At 48.9% G+C, this 20,893-nt stretch overlaps 9 protein-coding genes across 9 annotated transcripts; 5 read left to right on the top strand and 4 right to left on the bottom strand.

Annotated features, from left to right (window-relative positions):
- Nucleotides 1-391: 391 nt before the first annotated feature.
- MGYG_08098 (2-nitropropane dioxygenase) lies at nucleotides 392-1,696 on the bottom strand (the record flags this gene model as incomplete). Its single annotated transcript, XM_003169876.1, has 4 exons — nucleotides 392-688; nucleotides 747-1,248; nucleotides 1,326-1,587; nucleotides 1,684-1,696. The coding sequence occupies 4 exons, from the start codon at nucleotides 1,694-1,696 to the stop codon at nucleotides 392-394; spliced, it is 1,074 nt and encodes a 357-aa protein (XP_003169924.1).
- Nucleotides 1,697-2,656: 960 nt separating this feature from the next.
- Nucleotides 2,657-4,147, top strand: MGYG_08097 (folic acid synthesis protein; the record flags this gene model as incomplete). The annotated part of the gene is made up of 3 exons (XM_003169875.1): nucleotides 2,657-2,815; nucleotides 2,903-3,111; nucleotides 3,166-4,147. The coding sequence occupies 3 exons, from the start codon at nucleotides 2,657-2,659 to the stop codon at nucleotides 4,145-4,147; spliced, it is 1,350 nt and encodes a 449-aa protein (XP_003169923.1).
- Nucleotides 4,148-5,604: 1,457 nt separating this feature from the next.
- Nucleotides 5,605-7,425, bottom strand: MGYG_08096 (arf GTPase-activating protein; the record flags this gene model as incomplete). The annotated part of the gene is made up of 6 exons (XM_003169874.1): nucleotides 5,605-5,633; nucleotides 5,708-6,022; nucleotides 6,086-6,801; nucleotides 6,897-7,080; nucleotides 7,148-7,283; nucleotides 7,360-7,425. 6 exons carry the CDS (start codon nucleotides 7,423-7,425, stop codon nucleotides 5,605-5,607), a joined length of 1,446 nt encoding a protein of 481 aa, XP_003169922.1.
- A 397-nt stretch (nucleotides 7,426-7,822) lies between these two features.
- MGYG_08095 (hypothetical protein) lies at nucleotides 7,823-8,820 on the top strand (the record flags this gene model as incomplete). The annotated part of the gene is made up of 3 exons (XM_003169873.1): nucleotides 7,823-7,909; nucleotides 7,973-8,404; nucleotides 8,437-8,820. 3 exons carry the CDS (start codon nucleotides 7,823-7,825, stop codon nucleotides 8,818-8,820), a joined length of 903 nt encoding a protein of 300 aa, XP_003169921.1.
- Nucleotides 8,821-10,222: 1,402 nt separating this feature from the next.
- MGYG_08094 (import inner membrane translocase subunit tim-21) lies at nucleotides 10,223-11,242 on the top strand (the record flags this gene model as incomplete). The annotated part of the gene is made up of 5 exons (XM_003169872.1): nucleotides 10,223-10,516; nucleotides 10,607-10,791; nucleotides 10,851-10,905; nucleotides 10,974-11,073; nucleotides 11,151-11,242. The coding sequence occupies 5 exons, from the start codon at nucleotides 10,223-10,225 to the stop codon at nucleotides 11,240-11,242; spliced, it is 726 nt and encodes a 241-aa protein (XP_003169920.1).
- Nucleotides 11,243-12,045: 803 nt separating this feature from the next.
- MGYG_08093 (hypothetical protein) lies at nucleotides 12,046-13,888 on the bottom strand (the record flags this gene model as incomplete). The annotated part of the gene is made up of 4 exons (XM_003169871.1): nucleotides 12,046-12,648; nucleotides 12,831-13,436; nucleotides 13,602-13,706; nucleotides 13,847-13,888. The coding sequence occupies 4 exons, from the start codon at nucleotides 13,886-13,888 to the stop codon at nucleotides 12,046-12,048; spliced, it is 1,356 nt and encodes a 451-aa protein (XP_003169919.1).
- Nucleotides 13,889-14,115: 227 nt separating this feature from the next.
- MGYG_08092 (hypothetical protein) lies at nucleotides 14,116-14,604 on the top strand (the record flags this gene model as incomplete). Its single annotated transcript, XM_003169870.1, has 2 exons — nucleotides 14,116-14,289; nucleotides 14,428-14,604. The coding sequence occupies 2 exons, from the start codon at nucleotides 14,116-14,118 to the stop codon at nucleotides 14,602-14,604; spliced, it is 351 nt and encodes a 116-aa protein (XP_003169918.1).
- Nucleotides 14,605-16,347: 1,743 nt separating this feature from the next.
- On the top strand, nucleotides 16,348-17,901 carry MGYG_08091 (molybdenum cofactor sulfurase; the record flags this gene model as incomplete). Its single annotated transcript, XM_003169869.1, has 1 exon — nucleotides 16,348-17,901. The coding sequence occupies one exon, from the start codon at nucleotides 16,348-16,350 to the stop codon at nucleotides 17,899-17,901; it is 1,554 nt and encodes a 517-aa protein (XP_003169917.1).
- Nucleotides 17,902-18,334: 433 nt separating this feature from the next.
- MGYG_08090 (hypothetical protein) lies at nucleotides 18,335-20,861 on the bottom strand (the record flags this gene model as incomplete). The annotated part of the gene is made up of 5 exons (XM_003169868.1): nucleotides 18,335-18,427; nucleotides 18,496-19,974; nucleotides 20,025-20,638; nucleotides 20,720-20,785; nucleotides 20,843-20,861. 5 exons carry the CDS (start codon nucleotides 20,859-20,861, stop codon nucleotides 18,335-18,337), a joined length of 2,271 nt encoding a protein of 756 aa, XP_003169916.1.
- Between the last annotated feature and the right edge of the window lie 32 nt (nucleotides 20,862-20,893).

Here is a 20,893-nt window from a genome sequence, read left to right as displayed (position 1 = left end):
ATACGGTGGTTTGATTCAGCAGCTCAAGTGTTCGTGTCTTTTCTCTACGAAACTAATTTTGATATCAGATTTCGTGGAGTTTATCTTTGTGCCCGCGGTGGATTATGTAATCACACCAACTTTTCTACCAATATTTATACTTGACATCGATCACTTTACGGAGTACGAAGGAGAGATAATTTAGCATAGAACGGATAAAATGGGTTTGGATTGGATATATACAGCTGAAGAAAATATGCGAGTATGTTGTAAAGGCAGTCATCCCCCGTGAACTATCAGCGTACGAGCGAGCTTTCAAAAGGCCAAAACACACGAAAACGCCGATCTACCGGCATGAAGAGGTCGTATAAAAAGGAGGAAAAGAAAGAGAAGATAAGAAGCGGAGAAAAGTCTACAGCTTAGGCTTGTTGGAAAGGTAGCCGTGGCCCTTGTTGATCCAGGCGACGGCATCGTTGACAAGCTCGTCGACGATGTCCTTGGCTGGCTTCTTCTCGTTGACGACAGCGGCAGCCTTGCCCATGAGGTGAGGGCGGGCGTTGTCGATGGTGTCGTCATCGATGTCCTCCATGTTCTCAAAGTCGTGCTCGACGGGGATGATACCCTTGCTGGTGAGCTCCTTGATCTCCTCGGCGCGATTCTCCTCCCAGTTGGTGATGTATGGGTTGTTGCGGACTCGCATAGGTCGGCCCTGGGACACGTTAGTATAAAGTCTGGCACAAATAAAAACAAAAAGCAAAGATACATACAGTGAAGATGATAGTTCGGACGTTGTCGTCGAAACCGGCGGTGCGGACGGCCTCCTGGTGGTCCTTGGGGGCACCAGCCTCATCAGCGAGGATGAATCGAGTACCAACCCAGACACCGGAAGCGCCGAGCATGAGGGCAGAGGCAACGCTCTGGCCGTTGAAGATACCACCGGCAGCAACAACCTGGACGGGCTGGCCGGTCATGGGACTGGTCTTGCCCTGGCAGAGCTTCGCCACGGTAGGGATGAGAATGCTGGTAGGGACGTCTCCGGTGTGGCCACCACCCTCACCACCCTGGGCGCAGATGATGTCGACACCAACATCGAGGCACTTCTGAACGTGCTTAGGGTGGCCTATCATGTTCATGTAAAGGATTCCAGCAGCGTGCAGTCGGTCAACGACATGCTTTGGTGGCACACCGACGGCCGAGACGAACAGCTTAGTACCGCTCTCGATAACCACAGTGATAAGCTCGTCGAGCTTTCCCTTGGTGTAGTCGTAGCTAGAGTAGAAGTATACCCGTTAGTAAAAAAGTTGAACCTCGGTACAGCATCCCAGTAGCGGACAAGGTAAACAAACTTGGTCTTTCGAGCGTTGCCTCCGATCTGTGGGAGCAACAGGTCGACACCAAAGGGAGCGTTCTTGTCAACAAGGTGGCTCTTGATCTCTTCTACCTGCTCTCTCAGCATGTCTGGGGTGTAGCCGAGGCCGCCAATAACACCAAGTCCGCCAGCATTGGTGACAGCAGCAGCGAGCTTAGGACCGGCCGCAACGTTCATACCAGCCAGCAGAACGGGGTGCTTGATCTTCAAGAGATCCGTAAGAGGAGTTCTGATCTGTTCTGTATCCATCATAGCCTGTCAGTGATCTCGTTCTCTCGTAGAAGTCCTCTGTTCCCTCCGCCAGGTACCGCTGGAACGCCAGGTCGCAAACTTACGTGGAGAAGCCATGGCTGAAGAGTGATAGCGCTGCTCTAAAAAAACGAGTATATATAATGAAACAGAGTCCTATCGAGGTAGCAAGAGTCGCAGAGTCGCAGAGTCGCAAGTGTATGTGAAAGATGGGGATGGAGAAGTCGAGGAGGTTTTGGCGGCTGGCGCAGGTTTTATCCTGTGAAAACGAGCCTCGGCTTGATGGCGGCGCCTGGGGTAACTAGCCGAGCTTCACCTGACAGCCATACGAGACGCTGGCAGTAAACAGAGGAGAAGACGACGGGCTAAGCAGATGATTTGAACATGGTTATTACGCATAAACAGACAGACGGCTTCAGGCCGCTGCATAACTAGTGTAAATGAGAGCCTTTACTTTAATATTTCCTAGTTATTATTCACTTTCTTGTCCGTCTCACCGCCGCCGCTTCAAGCTCGGAGTGATGACTAAGCAGATAATTCTCCGACGCCCAAAGAAGCGACGACGACGACGACGTTTGACGGTTTGTTCAGTATCAAACGGAAGAGATGAGCTTTCTTGTTCGCCAGAGTCGCGGTCTTACTGGCTCGTTGGGCTCGTACGGTGAGAGCCACAGTGCCCAGGCCTGTTATTACGGTGTCAAAGTGTAGGGATAGGTTTTTTGCTGCTCCATTCCACTCCACCCGCCGAGTATAGATATCCTAGACTGACAGCAGCAAAGGGTGCCATGTTTGGTTAATAATACCCCATTTCCGTCAGAAAGACGCCATGTTGGAGGCACTACTGCCATTTTCAGGGCTGTGTCATTAAGGGCGTACTCGCAAAGTAGCCTGTCTCACGGCAGCAGGCCATTGAACTACTGTGCTCAATCCAGGCGGAAGAATGGTTCATTTCAGGCATTGGAGTCAAAGACCAGACCAATTTTTTGCAATATTCACTCTAGCTCATCTGTTATTGTTGGAAGAACTGGATATGGTTGTCGGTTGGCATCTACATCAACTATGGCCACTGGACAACACACCCAGCGAGCCTTCGTTGCCCTTGGTAGCAACATGGGAGACCGTGTAGCCATGATTGAAGAAGCTTGCAGAGAGATGGAAGACCGAGGCATTAAGATCAAAAGGACTAGCTCCCTTTTTGAGACTGCTCCGATGTATGTGGTGGATCAGGGAACGTTCCTTAACGGAGCATGCGAGGCAAGGATTTTTATCTCACTTTGTGAATAATCTCTTCTAACGTTTGTATAGATTGAAACATCAAAGAGCCCCATGGAACTATTGGATACCCTACAATCCATAGAGATTGACATGGGACGACGCAAGGTCATTGATAAGGGGCCTCGTAACATAGACCTGGACATCCTCTTATACGGGGATAGCGCAGTCTCCAATGACCGGTTAATAGTTCCCCATAAACTCATGCTCGAACGGGAGTTTGTCTTACGTCCTCTCTGCCAGTAAGATCATTATACTCTGGCAGCATCTCAAAAGCACAGCTAATAATAGCCTAGGTTGATACCCGATGAACACCCCTTGGTCGAAGGAAAGGACAAAACATATACCTCGCATTTACAGGCTCTTCCTCCATCTAACCCTCCCCCGGTAGCAATGATACCCATGCCTGCAGGTTTACCCCCAATCACTCCTACCAACCCCTCTCGCAGCACCCTCTTGATGGCAGTTCTCAACGTCACGCCCGACTCCTTCTCAGATGGTGGAACCCACTCATCCACGGATCCAACAGCTCTTCTTGCAACAGTCAAGGCTTACATACAGGCTGGTGTCTCCATAATTGACGTAGGAGGCGAAAGCACCCGTCCCAATGCCGAACCAGTCACTGAAGCAGAAGAACTATCCCGCGTCATACCTGCTATAAAACTCATCAGATCTCTCCCTGAAGCGTCCAAGGTTGCGATCAGCATTGACACATACCGCGCTGCCGTTGCCGAAGCAGCCGTCAATGCAGGAGCAGATATAATAAACGATATATCCGCTGGCCTCCTTGATCCAGACATGCTTCCCACCATGGCCCAGCTACAGAAGACAGTCATGCTCTCCCATACGCGAGGAACACCAAAGACAATGAATAAACTCACCCATTACCCAGACGGTGTACTAGCCGGAATCCAGGCCGAGCTAGCAGAGCGTATCCGCGCCGCTGAACAGGCGGGCGTTAGACGATGGCGCATCATTGCCGACCCGGGTGTAGGATTTGCCAAAACACAAGACCAGAATTTGACTATCCTCAGGAACCTTGATCATTTGAGGCAGGCGGAGGAGCTGCAATATATGCCGTGGTTGCTCGGGGTCAGCAGAAAGGGGTTTATCGGTCATATTACGGGAGTCAAAAGGGCTGATGAACGCGCTTGGGGTACCGCTGCAGCTGTTACGGCGGCTATTGGCGGTGGAGCAGACATTGTTCGTGTGCATGATGTCAAAGAGATGTCACAGGTTACTCGTATGGCTGATGCTATCTACAGGCCGAACTTGTAATCCTGTAGCAACAGGTAATAGTGTATCTTGGACATGAACCCGTTGTAAACATAGCTGTATTGTACACTTTTTTTAGGATAGTTGCATCCAGTTCCACATATCTTAGCAGCGCCCAATTTATCGCTTCGCCTATATTTGGTGAAGTGTTACTCTACTGCACTGTCTTTAACCAAGCCAATAATTCCTCCTCTACCTTCCAAAATAGGGAATAGGGAGCCCTGGCCTTTAACTTGAATATCAACGCAGTAAATTGCCCCAATAAAACTGGTCTTTCTTCATATCTAACCATCATCTCGCCTCATAGTCAGTTAACAACAATATCGCAGTGACTATTGGATAATAATAGGTTCAATATCTAATAGATAGAAGCAAAGTTGAGGCCCGTGCTGCGGACCGAAACCTAGATCGAACGACTCGCCTCACAGGCTTATTTAGGAAGCCCAGGGGTAAGCAACAAAAAGACAGGAGAGCGTGAACCTTAGAAGTGGTAAACTCGGTCATGGCCTTTATTGATTAGAAAGGCCATTTAACTTAGTATATAAGTTGAGGAGATAGTCCCTGGTGGCCAGCTTTCATTTACCAACCTCGTAGGTATCTTCTCAATTGTCGCCCGGGTTGTCTGAATAGATATAACCTGAGTGCTGAGGTTGATTATGCAAATAAATAGTTTAATCCATACCAACAATATTCTCGTAGACCTTACAGATTCTTCCGTCATGCCAATTAACCGCATAAAATAACCAAACCAACCATTCTATTAGGCCTTTCTCAGAGTGTTGTTGAACAGTGATATGCAGTTTTGATATTGGACCTTACATACAACGAACAGGGGTTACATAGATATCCATTTCCTGGATGTTATATTAGAATAGACTACTTATCCAAAAGCGGCTGTAGCTTTGATAGAATTGGCAGATAGTGCAGGCATCGAGCATGAAAACATCGCACACAACTGGGTAGGATGGACGTCAGACACACATAAAGTCATTCATACTGTTCTATCTACATTTTAAATAGCCCAATAGAAAGAACACCGAGACTAAAAGACCAACATCGAATAAGAGACGAATACAAACGGGGTAAAAGAAGAGAAAAGTCCTAAGAGGACGAGGTTAAAGAGAATCGAATAAGTGCACACATACGCATTAATTCACAAATCACAAATCATAAAACACGTCTTGTCCACCTACCAACCACCAGGTACTATTCCCAACTCCCATAAGCTATGATTTGACCCAAGTAGTGGTCAAGAGCATCCCATGGTAGAATCCAAGCCGAAAGTTACCCTCTGCTTTTTGCCAGGAAAGCAGCAGACCGAAAAAACTCCATGATGCTAGAGATGAAACTTGCTTGAGAGAGAAAAAGAGCGCCCAAATACTAAAGAGAATTGGGGATGAATCATGACTTATGGGAAGAAGAGGATTGATATTATATTTCTCGGGAACCGCGCTTAAGACTCAGCTGTTGAGGTAGTGACGGATAGCGCCTGGTAACATAGATTGTCAGTCTTTGTATACGATGAAATGAAAGTGAGGAATATATAGTTGAATCTGCACGTACCATGAAGTCTGACAGCACCATCACCAACCAAGTTGGTTAAATTCTCAAGATCATCGCCCGCGGTAATCCCGAATTTTCGAACAAAGTCCTTGGCAGCTGTTTCCAGGTCGCCGTAATCGTCGTTGGCTGGAAGTTCATCTTCGGGACGACCAAAGTAAGCATTGCTTGATATCGAAGTAGCGCCCTCGAAGTTGGTAAGTCGAGTCTTGGCCTCCGCCCGAGCTGTAGGGTCATATTGGTCTCTGCCAAAGAACTCATCCGATGAGATGCCTTTCTGTTTGCCGAATTTGGACATAGTTTGCTCTAGTTGTTCCTCTGCATTGGAATAGTTAGCAACTGAGGTAGAGAAAAGGGGTGTGAGTTGGCATCAGGACATACCGTCAGCGGCTGAAGTAGAATGTCCAACAGCACCAAACCCAAGCTTCTTTGGAGCTGGAGCTTTGGGTTTTCCAACTTGTCCAAAGCCAAGACGGCCCATACCCATGCCTAGTCTCTCGACTTCACTTGCACTTCTCTCATGACTTCGTGTGGCTCCAAAGCTAGATCTGGGGCTTACTGGGGTTGGAGAAACGATCGATGAAGCGGACTTCCCCTTCAACGCAGCCTCCTCTTCGGCCTTTTCAGACTCCGGGTCGTATCCTAATTTTGCAATTCTCTCCGCCTCTTCCTTTGCCTTTCTCTCTGCCTCGTCAAAATCAATAGCGTCTGCACCCACAACTTTCTTTGCGCCTAGCTTAGGTCCCTTTTTAGCTCCAAGAACCGAGGTCTTCTTTGCACCGGCAGTTGGTCCCTTGCGGACCGCTGTACCTGTCCGGACAGCAACAGGAGGTGTAGCAACATTGCTCTTTTCTGCACCGGAGAGTGGAGATTTGGGTCGCGAGCCGTTACCATTGGGCCCTGGAGTGAGGAAGGGCGAGCTGCGGCCGCCAGTCGAAGCAGGTGTGCCAACACGCGAAGGGGGGTTGCTTGGTCGTTTGATGGCGGGCTTGTCCCAAGAGGAAAAAAAATCATCGTCCGGCTCGCCAGCGGGTGTGGAGGACCCTTCTGGAGTACCTGATGCAGCCACATCCGTAATCACTACTTCCTCAGGATACCTATAATAATAACTTTAAGTTAGCCACGGAGAACTACGTGCATTGTACCACATGACCAGTGCTAGAGACCGCTTATACGGGCATGCAAGACATACTCTTTGGCATCTTGGGCTGCTCGCCGCTTCAATTCTTCTTTGTATTTCACCGCCGCGTTGGATGTGTACTTTATCTTGGAGTCCTTGCTGTTTAGCGCCGCCGTGCCGCCATGTGACTGGAAATATTTAGTCGCCGACTCATTTCCGCCCACTTTCATAACGCGTAGCTGTTCCCATTGCCATTCTATAATCAATGTCCCATTAGCATGTGCGATCGACACCGAGGATCTGTAATGGGCGGTGAAACACACGGTCAAGATTGGTTGAGCGGACGAATGAGATATGAACGCCGAGATTTCGGTGGTTCGACGAACAGTCGAGGCAAAGGTATATTCCAAAGGGAACCGACGACCATGTCGGGTTCTTCGACCCGCAATCAAAACATATCTAGCTGATGTCAGTTGCCGTTCAAACTGTCAGGGGGCGGAATGGCGGAATGGCGGGGAGAGGCACGACATGGTACCTTGTTTGCGGGTTTCGTCTTCAGCTTCTCAAAGATTTTCTGAGACTGCGTCTTTGTAGCACTCATGATCAGGTTCTGCGGTGTGCCTGGTATTGTCTCCGTAGTCTGAACAGCAGCAGCGAGCCTGGCAACAGAGCGAAGTCGTTGAAGGCGAAAAGGCAGCAGGAAAAGGAGTTTGGAGAACTTCGTGAAGGCGTCGATTCTGCCACTCTGGCCGCCCTCGTCGCACCTTACCTCTTATAGAAATCACGTGTTTACCGAGGTACAGCTGACATAAGTATACGACATCCGCTTATTAAGCACTCGGGCACCTATCTATAACTTTCAACCTTCTCAAAACAACAGATCAACAACCAAACGTTACCATGAATTGTATCTGGGACTGGATAGGCTTGTCTAGGGGCAAGCCGCAAATATCACATCCGAAGTTGGGCTCCAAGCTGCGCGTTTATTTAGAGCAGCAATGGGTGCATCTCGGAGTGATAGAGATGCTAAAATTCGACTTTATCAGAAGCAGAAGATGGTCAACTTGAATTTTATGTTAGAACAAGTGAGTCAACATAATGTACACAATTTGGTTTAAATTTGCATTGTACTTATAAAACATATCTAGCTTATGGTGAATATTGCATCCTGCAAAGAACCAGATCTTTGTCTCCAGTCGTCCTTGCTACCTGGGCCATTGAACAGGACAGCATCTTTATGGACCCTAGGCACACCAGGCTACCATCTCTCAGGGATAGACTATACACCTGGGGCCCGCATATTGAAGGAAAAATACATTCTTAGTCTTCGGGATCCAACTGCTGCTTGCATTGGGCGCGCCAAGGAAAATGCAGGTGCCTTACAAGTATCTCCTGTGCCACATCCATTTACTCCTCGTGATTTTGATGATAGTAATTCTTCTCTTCAAGGATATCTCATCCATTCTCGATGCTGGGATCTCATTGAACATAACATTGGGCCTGTGGCTGGTTTTAAACTGGATTTACTTGTTGCGGCGTTACAAAAACAGTGGGATAACTTAATGCCCCGGCTACAGGCAGTATCCGAAAATTATTCCCCTCTCTTGCATAGGGGCCATTTTGCGATTACATACAAACTCACCTCTCCAAGCATGAGAAAGAGCATCGGTGCATTCTTGCGTTTGAGGATTACATGCACTGGGATAATAAAACTACCCCAGGGCATTCATCGGAGGCGTGTTGGTCCTTGCCAGATCCCATATTTATACCGGAGCTGGATTCATTATTCCAAGATTGCAAACAAAAGTCATCCGTCATGAAACGATCTTTAAGGCAGACTTTGACTCTTGATTATCGGCTTCCATTGGAGATACTAATGTGCATCGCAGACTACCTTACTTTCCAGGAGCTATATACCACGTTGACTGCATCTGAAGAGGAGTTTCCCGTAGGGTATTGGAAGCAGCGGATTCCGGTCAATCTTTTTTTGAATTGAACGTTGACTCGGAATATTTTCCCTGGGCCATTTTGCGTCTGAAGTTCTGAGCCGGAGCCTGCTTGAGGAATCCGCTGGATTGTGGAACAGAAGACACATCATAAACTTGTTGCCCCCGATAAAAGAATACGTGTAACGAGAAAATGATGTATTATCATCGTCCTAATACTTGAAAAGAGTGTCCTCGAATTATGAAGCTCTAAATATCTTTATGGGAAGCAAGATAAGTTACCAGGGCTTGACTAAAAGCACACACGATCTCGATGACCGGTCATTAAGGACCTACACGCAGCCGGGAGCGCTCAAAAGTCAATGGTTATCTCGGATATAATGAAGCAAGCCCTGGACGTCCTTGCACCGCCTTTCGATATGGAGATGCCCATCATGAAGAGCGGTAAGTTGTCTATTGTCCTCGTCGTAAAGGATAAATTGGGCGTATCTTCCGACAGCCAGCCAAAATCCCATATCTAGGGTGTTTTTTTCCGGCTTGTGTGGTAATAGCCAAGCAGCTGGTCTTTGGCTGCCTCCCAGGCTGCATTTCTTGTCTCCTTACTGGGGGCCTTTGCTTGTACCACAAGGAATTGTATCTCATGGTAATTATCGCCTCGTTGGACAAAATGGAGACCAAGAAGGTCTGTAACCCTCCCGGGGAAAGGCTCTGCGCGCGAATTATATAATTGTCCGCTGGCTTAAAAATTGATCCGAGAATTGCTATCCAGATGCCCGTGACAACGCCATCGTCGTCATCTTATTAAATCTTTCGATTGATCGACGCATTCCGGCTGTCTTGAGATGCTAGCCCCGCGTTAACTACACATCGAAATTCCTGTTCCATGATTAAAAACTTAAAGTTTGCTCGTCCAGTTGTTGTGCGGGTAGGTGAGGCATAGTTGCGGACTTTGGTAATAGTCTCAAATAGCAGTTGCCGGTTCGAAATTGATCCTAAAAGATAATGAAATCTAGGGTATAGGTAGTCTTGAGATGTAGCTATGCGGCTTCGAAATGGCTACATTAAAGAGGAACTTCATATCTTTAGTGTTAAGATTGACTCTTATAGCCAATTCTTTCTGCAGGTTCTATTCACTTTCACTTTTAGTTTGAAAACACATTGAATGATACCATTATTGAATGCCAATAAGTGAAGTGAATTGTGAATATTGTCATGTAGCCTTAGTTCACCCTGTGAGACGTTGTCGGATTAGTCATCTATTTCTGTGTACCTTTTTGTTGCTTATGTAATTTTGAAGGTTCCAGACAGCAAAGAAGGAGATTCGAGGTTTTGCCTCAAAACATATCAACGACGGGGAAGAAAAGACAGAGAGGAAGATGGTGAGCTGAAGGGCGGCTCGTGGAGATATTGAGGACTGAATATTCTGACAGATAATGGTTCATTTACAGCATCATGAATCCTCCAGCTCAATTTCGCTCGCTTCGACCTGAGTCTCTGTTCTTGCGCCTGGCTAGGAACGGTAGCAACAGCAGCCCGGTTACGCCAGTCCTTATACGATATAGCCGTTATGCGACACAGAGCAGCTTAGGTGGCTCAAAGAACGTCCAATCGACGAGGAAATCGATTACTGTGGCCAGTGATGATGGTACAGTCAAATGGGGACAACTTTCGCGAGCGGAAAAGGTGGCAAGGGCTACACAGCAGTCCGTCAATTTTCTCGTCATTGTGGCCGGCGCAGTGATGACGGTTAGTTTGGAGACTACAGCAGCTACGAAACTGCCCCAGTACGCGGGGTCACCATGGAAAATTGATACTAATTGGTGACATCATCCGTAGTGCGGAGTCTTCACGTTTTTATACCTCGACGTATTTGCGCCGGACAGCAAGACGAACCAATTCAATCGTGCAGTGAATCGCGTGAAAGAGAGCGAGGAATGCCTGGCTCTTCTTGGAGATAGCAAGCAGATCAGAGCCTATGGGGAGACGTCATGGAACAAGTGGACGAGAAACCGGCCAATTGCGTAAATAGCCCAGCTACCCCAAAAACGGTGATACAACGGCTGCTAACCAATCCTTCAAGCACCACAATTGAGACAGATAGGAAAGGAAACGAGCATATGAGGATGAATTTCCACGTACGTTATCCTCGCCATGATCCGTTTGACCGAATGCTCATACCTGGCTAACACGCAACGTTTAACAGGTCAGCGGCCCACTCAACGATGGTGTCGTGTTAGTCCACCTGGTCAAGTTGGCTGGACAGCACGACTTTGAATACCACCTGTTGGCTCTAGATGTCAAAGGTAAGCGAAAGGATTGAGCATTCAGCCTCACCTTCAACCTTTTATAGCAACGTGCACGGCTGAATGTATGAATCTAGGTCATCGCCGAGTATACCTTGAGAACGCGGATGCGGCCAAGAAGGCCGCTGCAAAGGCCGGATCCACAATATTTGGAATCCAGTGGCGGTAGTTCACGTGTTTTTGGCGAATGTACGTTTATGAGTATTTTGTACGATATTGGGAATTCCTACGTTTCGTTTCGTAGTCTGCTTTCCCAACTCTGAAGCTGCAGCCTTATGACTTCGGTGGCCCCGGAACTGGTCTTCTGGTATATGTATGTTTATTTTGGGGGCCTCCATTCGGGATCTGGATCTGGCCCTCTTCTGTTTTGTTAAAGTTGACTTTTGGTGATATGCGTACATATCTTGTTTTTGCGACACGCAGTACAACTGCAAGCAAATGTATTAATACGCACTTTGCTCTCGGTATATCTCTCGCCTTCTGCAGCTTTGACTGGTTCAGAATGGCCACGAATGCATGACAGCCCCTCAGGATAATCTCGGAGTGCACCCTCGAGATCTCCTACTTTGATGTATGTGTGAGTTGTTCAGGGGGCGTCTTTTTCCTCCAAGGTCATGGTTGCCCCCCCTCGCTCCGATGCATATATTTCGCCTGTTATAAGCCAACATTTACAAGGATATGATACCCCGGTTTTTTTTCTAGAACATATAACTAATTACCTGGGTCTCAGAGTGGTTTCGTTCGCTGGACCAGTTCTTGGGGGGGACAAGGGGGAAGCGGTCCGCTGATTACAAACCGGCCGCTATGGAGTAGTTCAATTGATTATTTCCATATCCCTACCTGGAAAATCAATAGATTTTTGATATGCTGGTGCGCCTCGATAAATATAGTCCGGAGTAAACCACTAATCACTGTGCATGATGGGGCCAGACCCATAAATTGAGATCTAGTGTATAGTTAACTTGTGTTGGATCAAACCACACGAGGACGCTGTAGCACCGGCTTCGCCTCTTCGGATCTCCACCAACTCTTTCCATCTTCCCCTGGAAAGGAGTATTCTTCCATGCTACGCGCCTTCATCTGCACACTATACCCAGGCTCCATGGGTGTAACGTAATACCCGTTCCGCACCCGAGCCGGATATTCGAAGTGCTCGTGCAAGTGGTCCACATACTCCAACACACTCTTCTTCCCTGTCATCACTACATAGTCAATCGTGCTCAGATGCTGCGTGTACTCTGGCAGGCCCACGCCTCCTGAATGGGGCACGACCGGGACACCAAATTTACGGGCCAGTAGTAGGATAGCTAGACACTCGTTGACGCCGCCAACTCGACATGCATCTGGCTGGATGACGGAGAGGGCGCCTGACTGGAGGAATTGTTTAAACATAACGCGGTTTTGGCACATTTCACCCGTTGCGACTCCAATGGTACCGTGTGGCGTGTCTTGAAGGGCTTTGCGGATGGCTGCGTGGCCCAGAATGTCGTCTGGGGAAGTAGGCTCTTCGATAAACCATGGCTTGAACTGCGCGAGCTCTTGCATATGTGAGATAGCCTCGGGAACTGACCACACCTAAACTCACAGTTAATTACTTTGGAAGAACAGCCAGCTATCAATCTGGCTCGACCATATAGTTCTGAGTCATAGCGTTGTTGTTTGATAGAAGCGTATAGTTCGCTTATTTAGGCGAAAGGACTCCCGTATAGGGGAAATGGTCTCGACAAGAAAGCAGATAAAAAGATGGGTAGACATACCTGATTGGCATCGATCATCAGAACATTTCCCTTGTCGTATCCAATGGCCTCCCTAGCGATCGTCAACCGCCGTTTATCCGTGTCCAGGTCTCCGCCAACTTTCAGTTTAAAATAACGGTATCCATCCTGGACGCTTTGCTCAAGCAGGCTCTTCACCTTCTCCTCATCGTAGCCGAGCCAGCCAGCACTGGTCGTATACGCCGGAACAGCCTGGTTACTTTCCGCCTCCTCAATTCTCTGCTTCTTGCCAGGCTCCACTTCCTGCAGCAGCTTGATGGCTTCGTCTGGTGTAAGTGCGTCAGTAATGTATCTAAAATCAATGCATTTCACCAATTCTTCGGGCGTCATGTCTGCAACAACTCTCCATACGGGTTTGTTGAGGGACTTTGCCCATAGATCCCACAGAGCATTGACGATGGCTCCGAGCGCAAGGTGGATGACGCCCTTTTCAGGGCCGATCCATCGTAGCTGGCTGTCAGATACCAGGTAGCGCCATGTCTTGCCCCAATCAGCGGTTAGGGAATCAAGCTCCTTTCCAACCAGTAGCGTTGCCAGCGCATCAATGGCCGCGCAGACAATCTCATTACCTCGGCCGATGGTAAAAGTCTTTTACGGGCGACAATTTCTAGTCAGCCTGCAGGAGCGTGAAATGAAAAAGCAAGGGCAAAAAAGCAAAGGGCAAACCCGAGGGTTTGGGTGAGCGATCAGAGCTGAGAGGCAGCGACAAGTCAAGGCGCTATTCCGTCGTACAAAACAATGTCACATACATACCATACCATGGCCGCTATGAGCCGAGTCAGTCTGTAGCACACAGTAGGCAGCCGAGTAGTCAGTAGCTGCATTCATAGCATCAGAGCCGGTGTTGTCTAACGATGTCTAGGAGTAATACCCGATAGGCAGGCCCATCAATTTGGTTAGCGAAGGAATAATATGATAAGACCCAAGGGACAGAGTATATACGGCGTATAGGGGGTTCAGTTCCCGGCCCCCAGGAAGATAGGAAGATAGAAACGTACAGGGAAGCGCACATCGTGCGAAGTGAAGCCGGTGATCTTCATGCTGGCCGTCTTGTCTCAAAAAGCAGTGTATGCGGCTGTGGGTGGATGTCGATGCTTGAACTACTGCAAGATCTCTCCGGACGATCGAAGACCTGATCTCCTTTTTGCGCTTGATGCTATCTCAGAAGTGGAAAATGGTGCGGTAGAGATGCGACCTGTCACCTTTTTTCTGGCTTCTCAGTCAGCCTGTAAGTTATATAAGTAAGCGGGCGCTAAACGGTGGAGAGATGCCTGGTGGCTTCTGGGTCCTTGCGCCGCCTAAAGCAAGACCTAAAGCAAGACCTAAAGCAAGGCCTAAGGCAAGGCCTAGCAGGGGCCTGCAGAGGGCGGGGAGGAGGGGGAAAGCCCGGGAAAAGGCCCGGCAAGAGCAAAGCCAGGTAAAAGGATTCGCTAGAGGCAAGGTAAAAGCCAGTTAAAGCCTGCGTAAAAGGTTAGCGAACTGGGTGCCTCTAATTAAAGTAATAGAAACATTGGCCCCATACGCCGTAGACGTAGAGACATCCATCTTGCTCACCGTTAAGCCCCCCTATTCACCGCAGCGCTGCTGTACATCTTATAAATGTCTCAACGCGGCATTTCCCCTGGTCCCTTGGTCTGCCGTGGCCGCCCTGCATTGCACCCTGGAAACAGCCGTGTTGCATGCATCTGCACCTGGCACCCAGCACCCATGTCGAGGCCATAAGAATATGCTGCCAAATTGCAATGAGAAAGGGTAAAATCGCCCGTCCACTGGCCGTCTGCACTACGACGTAATATGCTCGGTACTCTGTCCTGATTACTCTCTATTGGCTGCGGTGGCTGCACCCGATGCAGGCCATCTCCAGGATGCCAGACGGTGGAGCTTCGACCGGGAGCGAGGCGAATTTAACAGCGAAGCCACTCTGATATGCATGCTGGCAGGCCAAGTTCCTTAGTACATGCAGGCCCTGCAAGGTAAACAAGCCGGGCAGGCAAGGGAGTATATCGGGGTCGAGAGCTGAAAAGTCGAAAATGACTTCGCGATGCATTTTTTTGATTTGATGGACTCGGATATTGCCTGATCGGGTAGTCATTTGTATCCCTGTTGTTTCCCAAGGATAGCGCTCTCATTGGCCAAGAAACGTATTGATTTTCACTTTCTCAGCCAATAGAATGTGGATTACTGGCGATTTATGACTAAAAGTAGCGTATAATTATGGATAATTTCTCAGTCATAGCTAGCTAGCCAATAGCAAGCGACTTAAGTTGATTATTTTAAATGAAAGGTCTCGTTACGCGCGTTCAGGTCTTAGAGACCAACATCAAGTCACCTTCAATTACTCCCAAGACCAGCTTTATTGAAGCTGGAAGTAATGTCTAACAGAGTCCATGTCTGGTATACAGGCTTGAGCTTCGTCTCGGGCGCCAGCATCTCGCAGTTTATCGCGAAACTATTTCCAGCGCGACTTTAGGCCACACCAAATCCAAATGAGACGTTGATACTGTTTGTATAACTCCAGATGAAGAAGCATTGCACGCGCATGATAATGGGGACCCCAGAGAGGGCACGGTGGCCCTCAACAAGCCCATGATGAAGGAGATCAATCGTGAGCTATAGGTTGCGCCCTGGGCAGTATTCTGCGCCGGATGGGGTCAAATCTACCCTTAGATGATCATTAAAGGCGATGGAGAGAATAGGGTAAATATTCAGGCTAACTACTGGTCTGGTAAATTGGGAGGTTGAGGGTGCTTATACTGAGTATTGGGAATTTGTCAAGTCCCTCAATACAATCCGTCCAATTCGCCATGTGGACTGGCAGTTTTTCACCTACATAAAGGATGGGGAGGTACTCTAAAGAATATGCTATTGACTATTTGATACTACCACCGCTTTTACGGGAGCTAAGGCACCAGGCCCTTTCTTTGTACGGAGCAATTAGGCTTGTATGGTTGCGATATTAGCTATAATTCTTTGATAATTTGACACTCAGGGCTGGAAAATAAAAATAGCTAGGAGCTTACTAACACGCACTAATGGAACCCCATTAAGGTTTGAGTGAGGGTCCAAGCGGCGACGACCCGTCTATACCGTGATGCGCTAGCGGAGACGCCAGTCCTGATAAGGAACCCTTTACGAAGCGCCTTGACCGGGGAATTTGGCCAAAGTCCAGGGTACAGCGTAGCCCGCATAACCCGCAGACTTACATGTTGCACCCATGCATATACGCCAGGCTCCGTTCCCTGAGCTACCTGTTCAGGTGACGGGGTGGGGAGTGGAGGATGCATGCCAACGGGCAAGCTTCCGCTGTCTGCTCGGTCAAGCAATTGGGGGTCCTCTCCTTTTAAGTAGCAGGCAGTGTCTATGTTGGAGAGGGCCTTTTCCCTCAATCCCCCCCTATTCCAACTCATGACATTTTTGAGCTCCTGCAGCTAGTAGCCGGTTGTGCTGTCCTTTAATTTTGGTTTTTTTTTTTTTTTGTTTCCCTTTCACCCCTTAAAATATGGGTTCTTGTATGAGCCGTCAGCTGCCAGAGCACCAGGAGCCCCGAAGGCCTCGACTGTTAACCAAATGGAAGCAACTTCGTGCAATGAAGAAGGCTGAACGGGATTTTAGAAGGGCGAGCCCGACGTTTGGTGAGACAAAGGAGATCGATACCCTGCGAGCAACAGAATACACCCCCTTAAAGGACCATGTATACCTAGACTATACCGGCGCGGGCTTGTACGGCGAGAAGCAGCTCCGCACACACTTCGACCTGCTCCGGTCCAGTATCTACAGCGACTCCAGCTCAACCTCGAACGCAGCGGCAATCCAGCGAATCAGAGAACATGTCCTTTCATTCTTCCGGGCCTCTCCGGACAAGTACGAGGTTATCTTCACAGCCAATGCATCTCACGCCCTGAAGCTAGTAGGGGAGTCTTACCCGTTCACATCGCAGGGAGAGCTGCTCCTTCTGTGGGACAACCATAATTCCGTGCAAGGTCTTCGAGAGTTTGCTCGTAGCAAAGGGACATCCATCACTCATGTACCTGTTGTGCCACCAAACCTGAATATAGATGAGGCGTTCCTGAAAAAATCACTCTGCAACAAGAGTTCAGGTGGCCACCGTCTCTTCGCATTCCCCGCCCAATCAAATTTCAGCGGTGTCCAGCATTCGTTGAAATGGATTGAGGAAGCCCAGGCTCATGGATGGGATGTTGTTTTAGACGCTGCCAGCTTTGTCCCGGCAAATCGTCTAGACTTGTCCAAATGGCATCCCGACTTTGTCCCAATATCTTTCTACAAGATGTTTGGGTATCCCTCTGGCGTCGGCTGTCTGATAGCTCGTAAGCAGACACTGGCAAAGCTCCAGCGCCCATGGGTATCAGGCGAAAAAGTCCCTACCATGACTATGGACCTGCTTAATAGCACAAACGGTTCTAACCAGAACCAGAACCAGATCACAACTCGGAAGTGGCACGAAGTATTCGAAGATGGTAGCGTCGACTTCTTCGGCCTACCTGCCGTCGAGATCGGCCTCAACCACTTATCCAGTATCGGCATGGAAACTATCAGCGGCCGTGTCAAGATGCTCGCCGGGTGGCTAATCGACAGCCTCCTCGAACTCCGTCACTCCAACGGCCGTCGTGTCGTTATCGTATACGGACCTCAAAACACAACCAACCGCGGCGGAACCATAACACTTAACTTCTTCGATCCCACCGGCCGCGTTATAGATGAACGTGTCGTCGACCAACGCGCTCTCCCTATCAACCTCTCCCTCCGCACCGGATGCTTCTGCAACCCCGGTGCCAGTGAAGCAGCATTCCACCTCACCGAAGAAGCCCTCCTCAACGCATTCAACCAAGAAGCGGCGGCAAAGGAGCAAGAGGGTGACCCGAAGACCTTTGATGAATTCCTGTTGGATATGGGCATGACGACTGGCGGAGGCGTTCGTATCTCCTTAGGCCTCATGACCAATTTCGCTGACTGCTTCCGATTCCTTCAATTCGCACATGGATTTATTGATAATGTACCGGCTGAAACGGATCTTAAACCACGACCGCACTGCTAGTCGATGGCTTCTTGATGGCTAATAATGGTTAATGACTGGAGGATATGTGACTTAATGACTGTTGGAAAATTTTTGGGTATCATTTCAAAACGGCGTTGGAAGCAAATGGGTCACGACTGCATAAGACACGATATCATGAAGCGTTTGGGCATTCAGTTAGTTTATATATTTGCTCCCTTCAGCTTGTTTTCAGGATTGACTCGTCAAATGTGATTAATACAATGATGTTGTTCTAAGGTTGCAAGGTTTGCATGGTTACCTAAATTTATATTATCTTATCTGATTCGCTAGTTCGAGAACCCTTCTGAGTTGTAACCAGATCTTCAAACCAATAACTACCCTAGGTAGGTAAGCAATCAAAGAGAAAAAACGCCAGTAGTTTCATTTCTAGTTTACAGACATCTCTAGCAAGAGAAGTGCCATATATTCAAGACTAGCTAGAGAGACCTCTCTTCTCGCTTTCAGAGAAGAACACAATCATACGCCACAGCTTCTTCACCAGAACTTCAGCCTCCTCGTCCAGAGCCTAGTTGAATAATGTATTAGCAAGCGTGACAACAACGAGATTAAGCAACAAGAGTACGGAAAGCTTACCCCTTCGAGTTGTTCCACGAGATCCTGAGGGCTGCCGCGCTTCCGGATATGCTCCTCCACAACATCAACCAGCATCTGCTCTTGGACACCGAGATACTCCATGATTTTCTTCTCAACGAAAGGCTTAAGCTGGTCGCCGAGGACTGCCTCATCCACAAACTCCCACTTGACTTCCCACTTCCATAGGCCCTCTTTATCTGAAGGAATCTCGGCCGCAAGCTGTCTAGCAGCCTGCGCACGTTCTTCATCTGTAAGTCCTGCGGTTTCGGCAATAGAATCGAATTTGATGTCGGTCAGAGGGCGTCTGGCAGTTGCAGAAGTATCTTCTTCATCTTCAAGCAGACCCTCAACCTCAGCAACGGTTCTCCGTTGAGCTTTCTGAGCAGCGGCTCCAAGAGATAGCTTGAACCGTTGGGGCTCCTTGCGAGGTTGGTTGCGAGACTCCATCTCCTGGGCTTGACGGGCGAGGAAGTCTTCAGCCATGCCGCGGGCTTGTTCTTGTTGCTGAGCTTCTTTGGCCTTTTCTCGCTCTTCGGCCGCCCTGTCGGCTTCATCCATGGTTGCCTCCCTATTCCGGAACGCAGCACGCTTGCGTATCCACACTCCACGGTCAGCATAGTATTCCTCCACCTTCCGGCTGGCTTCCGTATCATCATTCCACTCCCGCAATCGTTTGGCCATGGCTCGCTTCTCTTCTTCTGCACGTTGCCCTTCATCCCGTTCTCGATTCTTCTCTCTCTCTACAGCTGCTGTCCTGCTTCTTTCACGATTTAGCCATCGCCGTTCCTGATCTAAGGCTTGTTTCTCCAGCTCTGCATTTCGTTTTCCCTGATGTCTCCTTTCAACCTCAGAATCACTTGCATCGGTATCGTCGTCTTCCGGAGCAATGTCTGTTTCATTGTTAACAAACGATACACCCTTTTGGTAGTCCTTTGGAATTTGTTGTCCATATCCCTTTGGCCCAGACGGCGCATTTGGTACGCTTCTATCTCGAGGCCCAAGTGGAATCCCGTTAGCACCTCCGGCAGGGGCAGGCGTGGAACGAGGCGGAGAAGACAGTCTGTTCGAACGCGAATGGCCTGCATTCCTAGCTCGCTCTAGGGACTCGATCTCCTCCTCTCGCTTCAGCCGTTCGAGATCCCGGCGGTTGCTCCGTTCACGGAACGCCGCAATCTCCTTTGCAACAGTTTCTCTCATCTCGGCAGGGATATCGGAAAGCTCATCCTCCACAGTTATTGGGATGGTAATCACTTCAGCAGAAGTTCCGTCAGCCTGCTTTTCACCATCACCCATGGTAGTATCACCATCCTTGTCCACTCCCTCCCCTTTGATTTGAGCTGAAGGGTTGGTTAGTTCTGCTAAAACAGCTGCGAGGTTTTTTCTTGCAGTTTCGAGACGTAAATGTACTGCTTCTGGTTCCTGAGTGTTGTTGGTTTCATACTGCTCGAGGTATTTGAGAGAGCTATCATCGACAACCACCTATAGCTTGTCAGCACTGTAAAGTAAAGTATACGAGTATTTAAACCTACCATTAGTTTGCTCATTTCAACTTCTTCATCATCCTTTTCGCCATCAGATGGCCGCTGTTTGTTGACAGGAACTTCGATATCCCTTAGCACCTCGACAGCGGTATTAAGACTTTCTGGGTCCTCGTACTCTGCAAAACCAAACTTGCACGGCTTATTATCCGCATCAGTTGCTCGAATCCAGCGCCTAAGATTACCCGCAGACCGTAAAATACGTTCAACACCTTCGTCACCGCCTGTGCCTTCGGTTATACCACTGACAAAAACTGTGCGTACAATTTCATCCTTTGTCGGCGGCTGCAGCTGCATGATCGCTTCGCGTATATTCTGACGCTGGGATTCTATCGACGCTGTGTGATGCTGGCCTCCCCTGCGCCCTCCCGCGTCTCCACCCCGCTCACGGCCACCTTCATGCGGAGTCGTCGATTTAGGAGGACCCGAGGTACCTAGGCGAATTACGGGTGCTGAGAAATTGATATTTGGCATGTTCGCGGGAGGCTGGAAGTTTGGTGGGAAGCCGCCGGGCCGGCCTGGCTGTTGGGCATTGTGCTGCTGCATTCCTGGCGGTGCTCCGGTCCCTGGAGGTGCCATTCCCGGAGGTGCCATTCCTGGCGGGCCTTTCCAAATAAAAAAAAAAGCCTTAGTTTAGCTATACAACATGCAAGTTACGCGATTGAAAGGGGACAGGCAAAGCTCACCACCGAGACCTGGCGGCGCCCCAGGATAGCTTCCAAAATCTGGCGGTTGGCCAAACGGCCCTGAAGCTGTAGAAAAATGGTTAGCATTCGGAACAGGCAAGTAAATTGGCTAGTTTTCCTTACCTTGATATGGATTATACATCTTGCTTCTCTACTCACGCCTTATCCTAGGAA

This window comes from Nannizzia gypsea, genomic scaffold, assembly GCF_000150975.2.
Source record: "Nannizzia gypsea CBS 118893 supercont1.8 genomic scaffold, whole genome shotgun sequence".
NCBI classification, from domain to species: Eukaryota; Fungi; Ascomycota; class Eurotiomycetes; order Onygenales; family Arthrodermataceae; genus Nannizzia; species Nannizzia gypsea.
The sequence above is the reverse complement of the archived record's forward strand: the minus strand, read 5'-3'. Positions and strand labels throughout refer to the sequence as shown.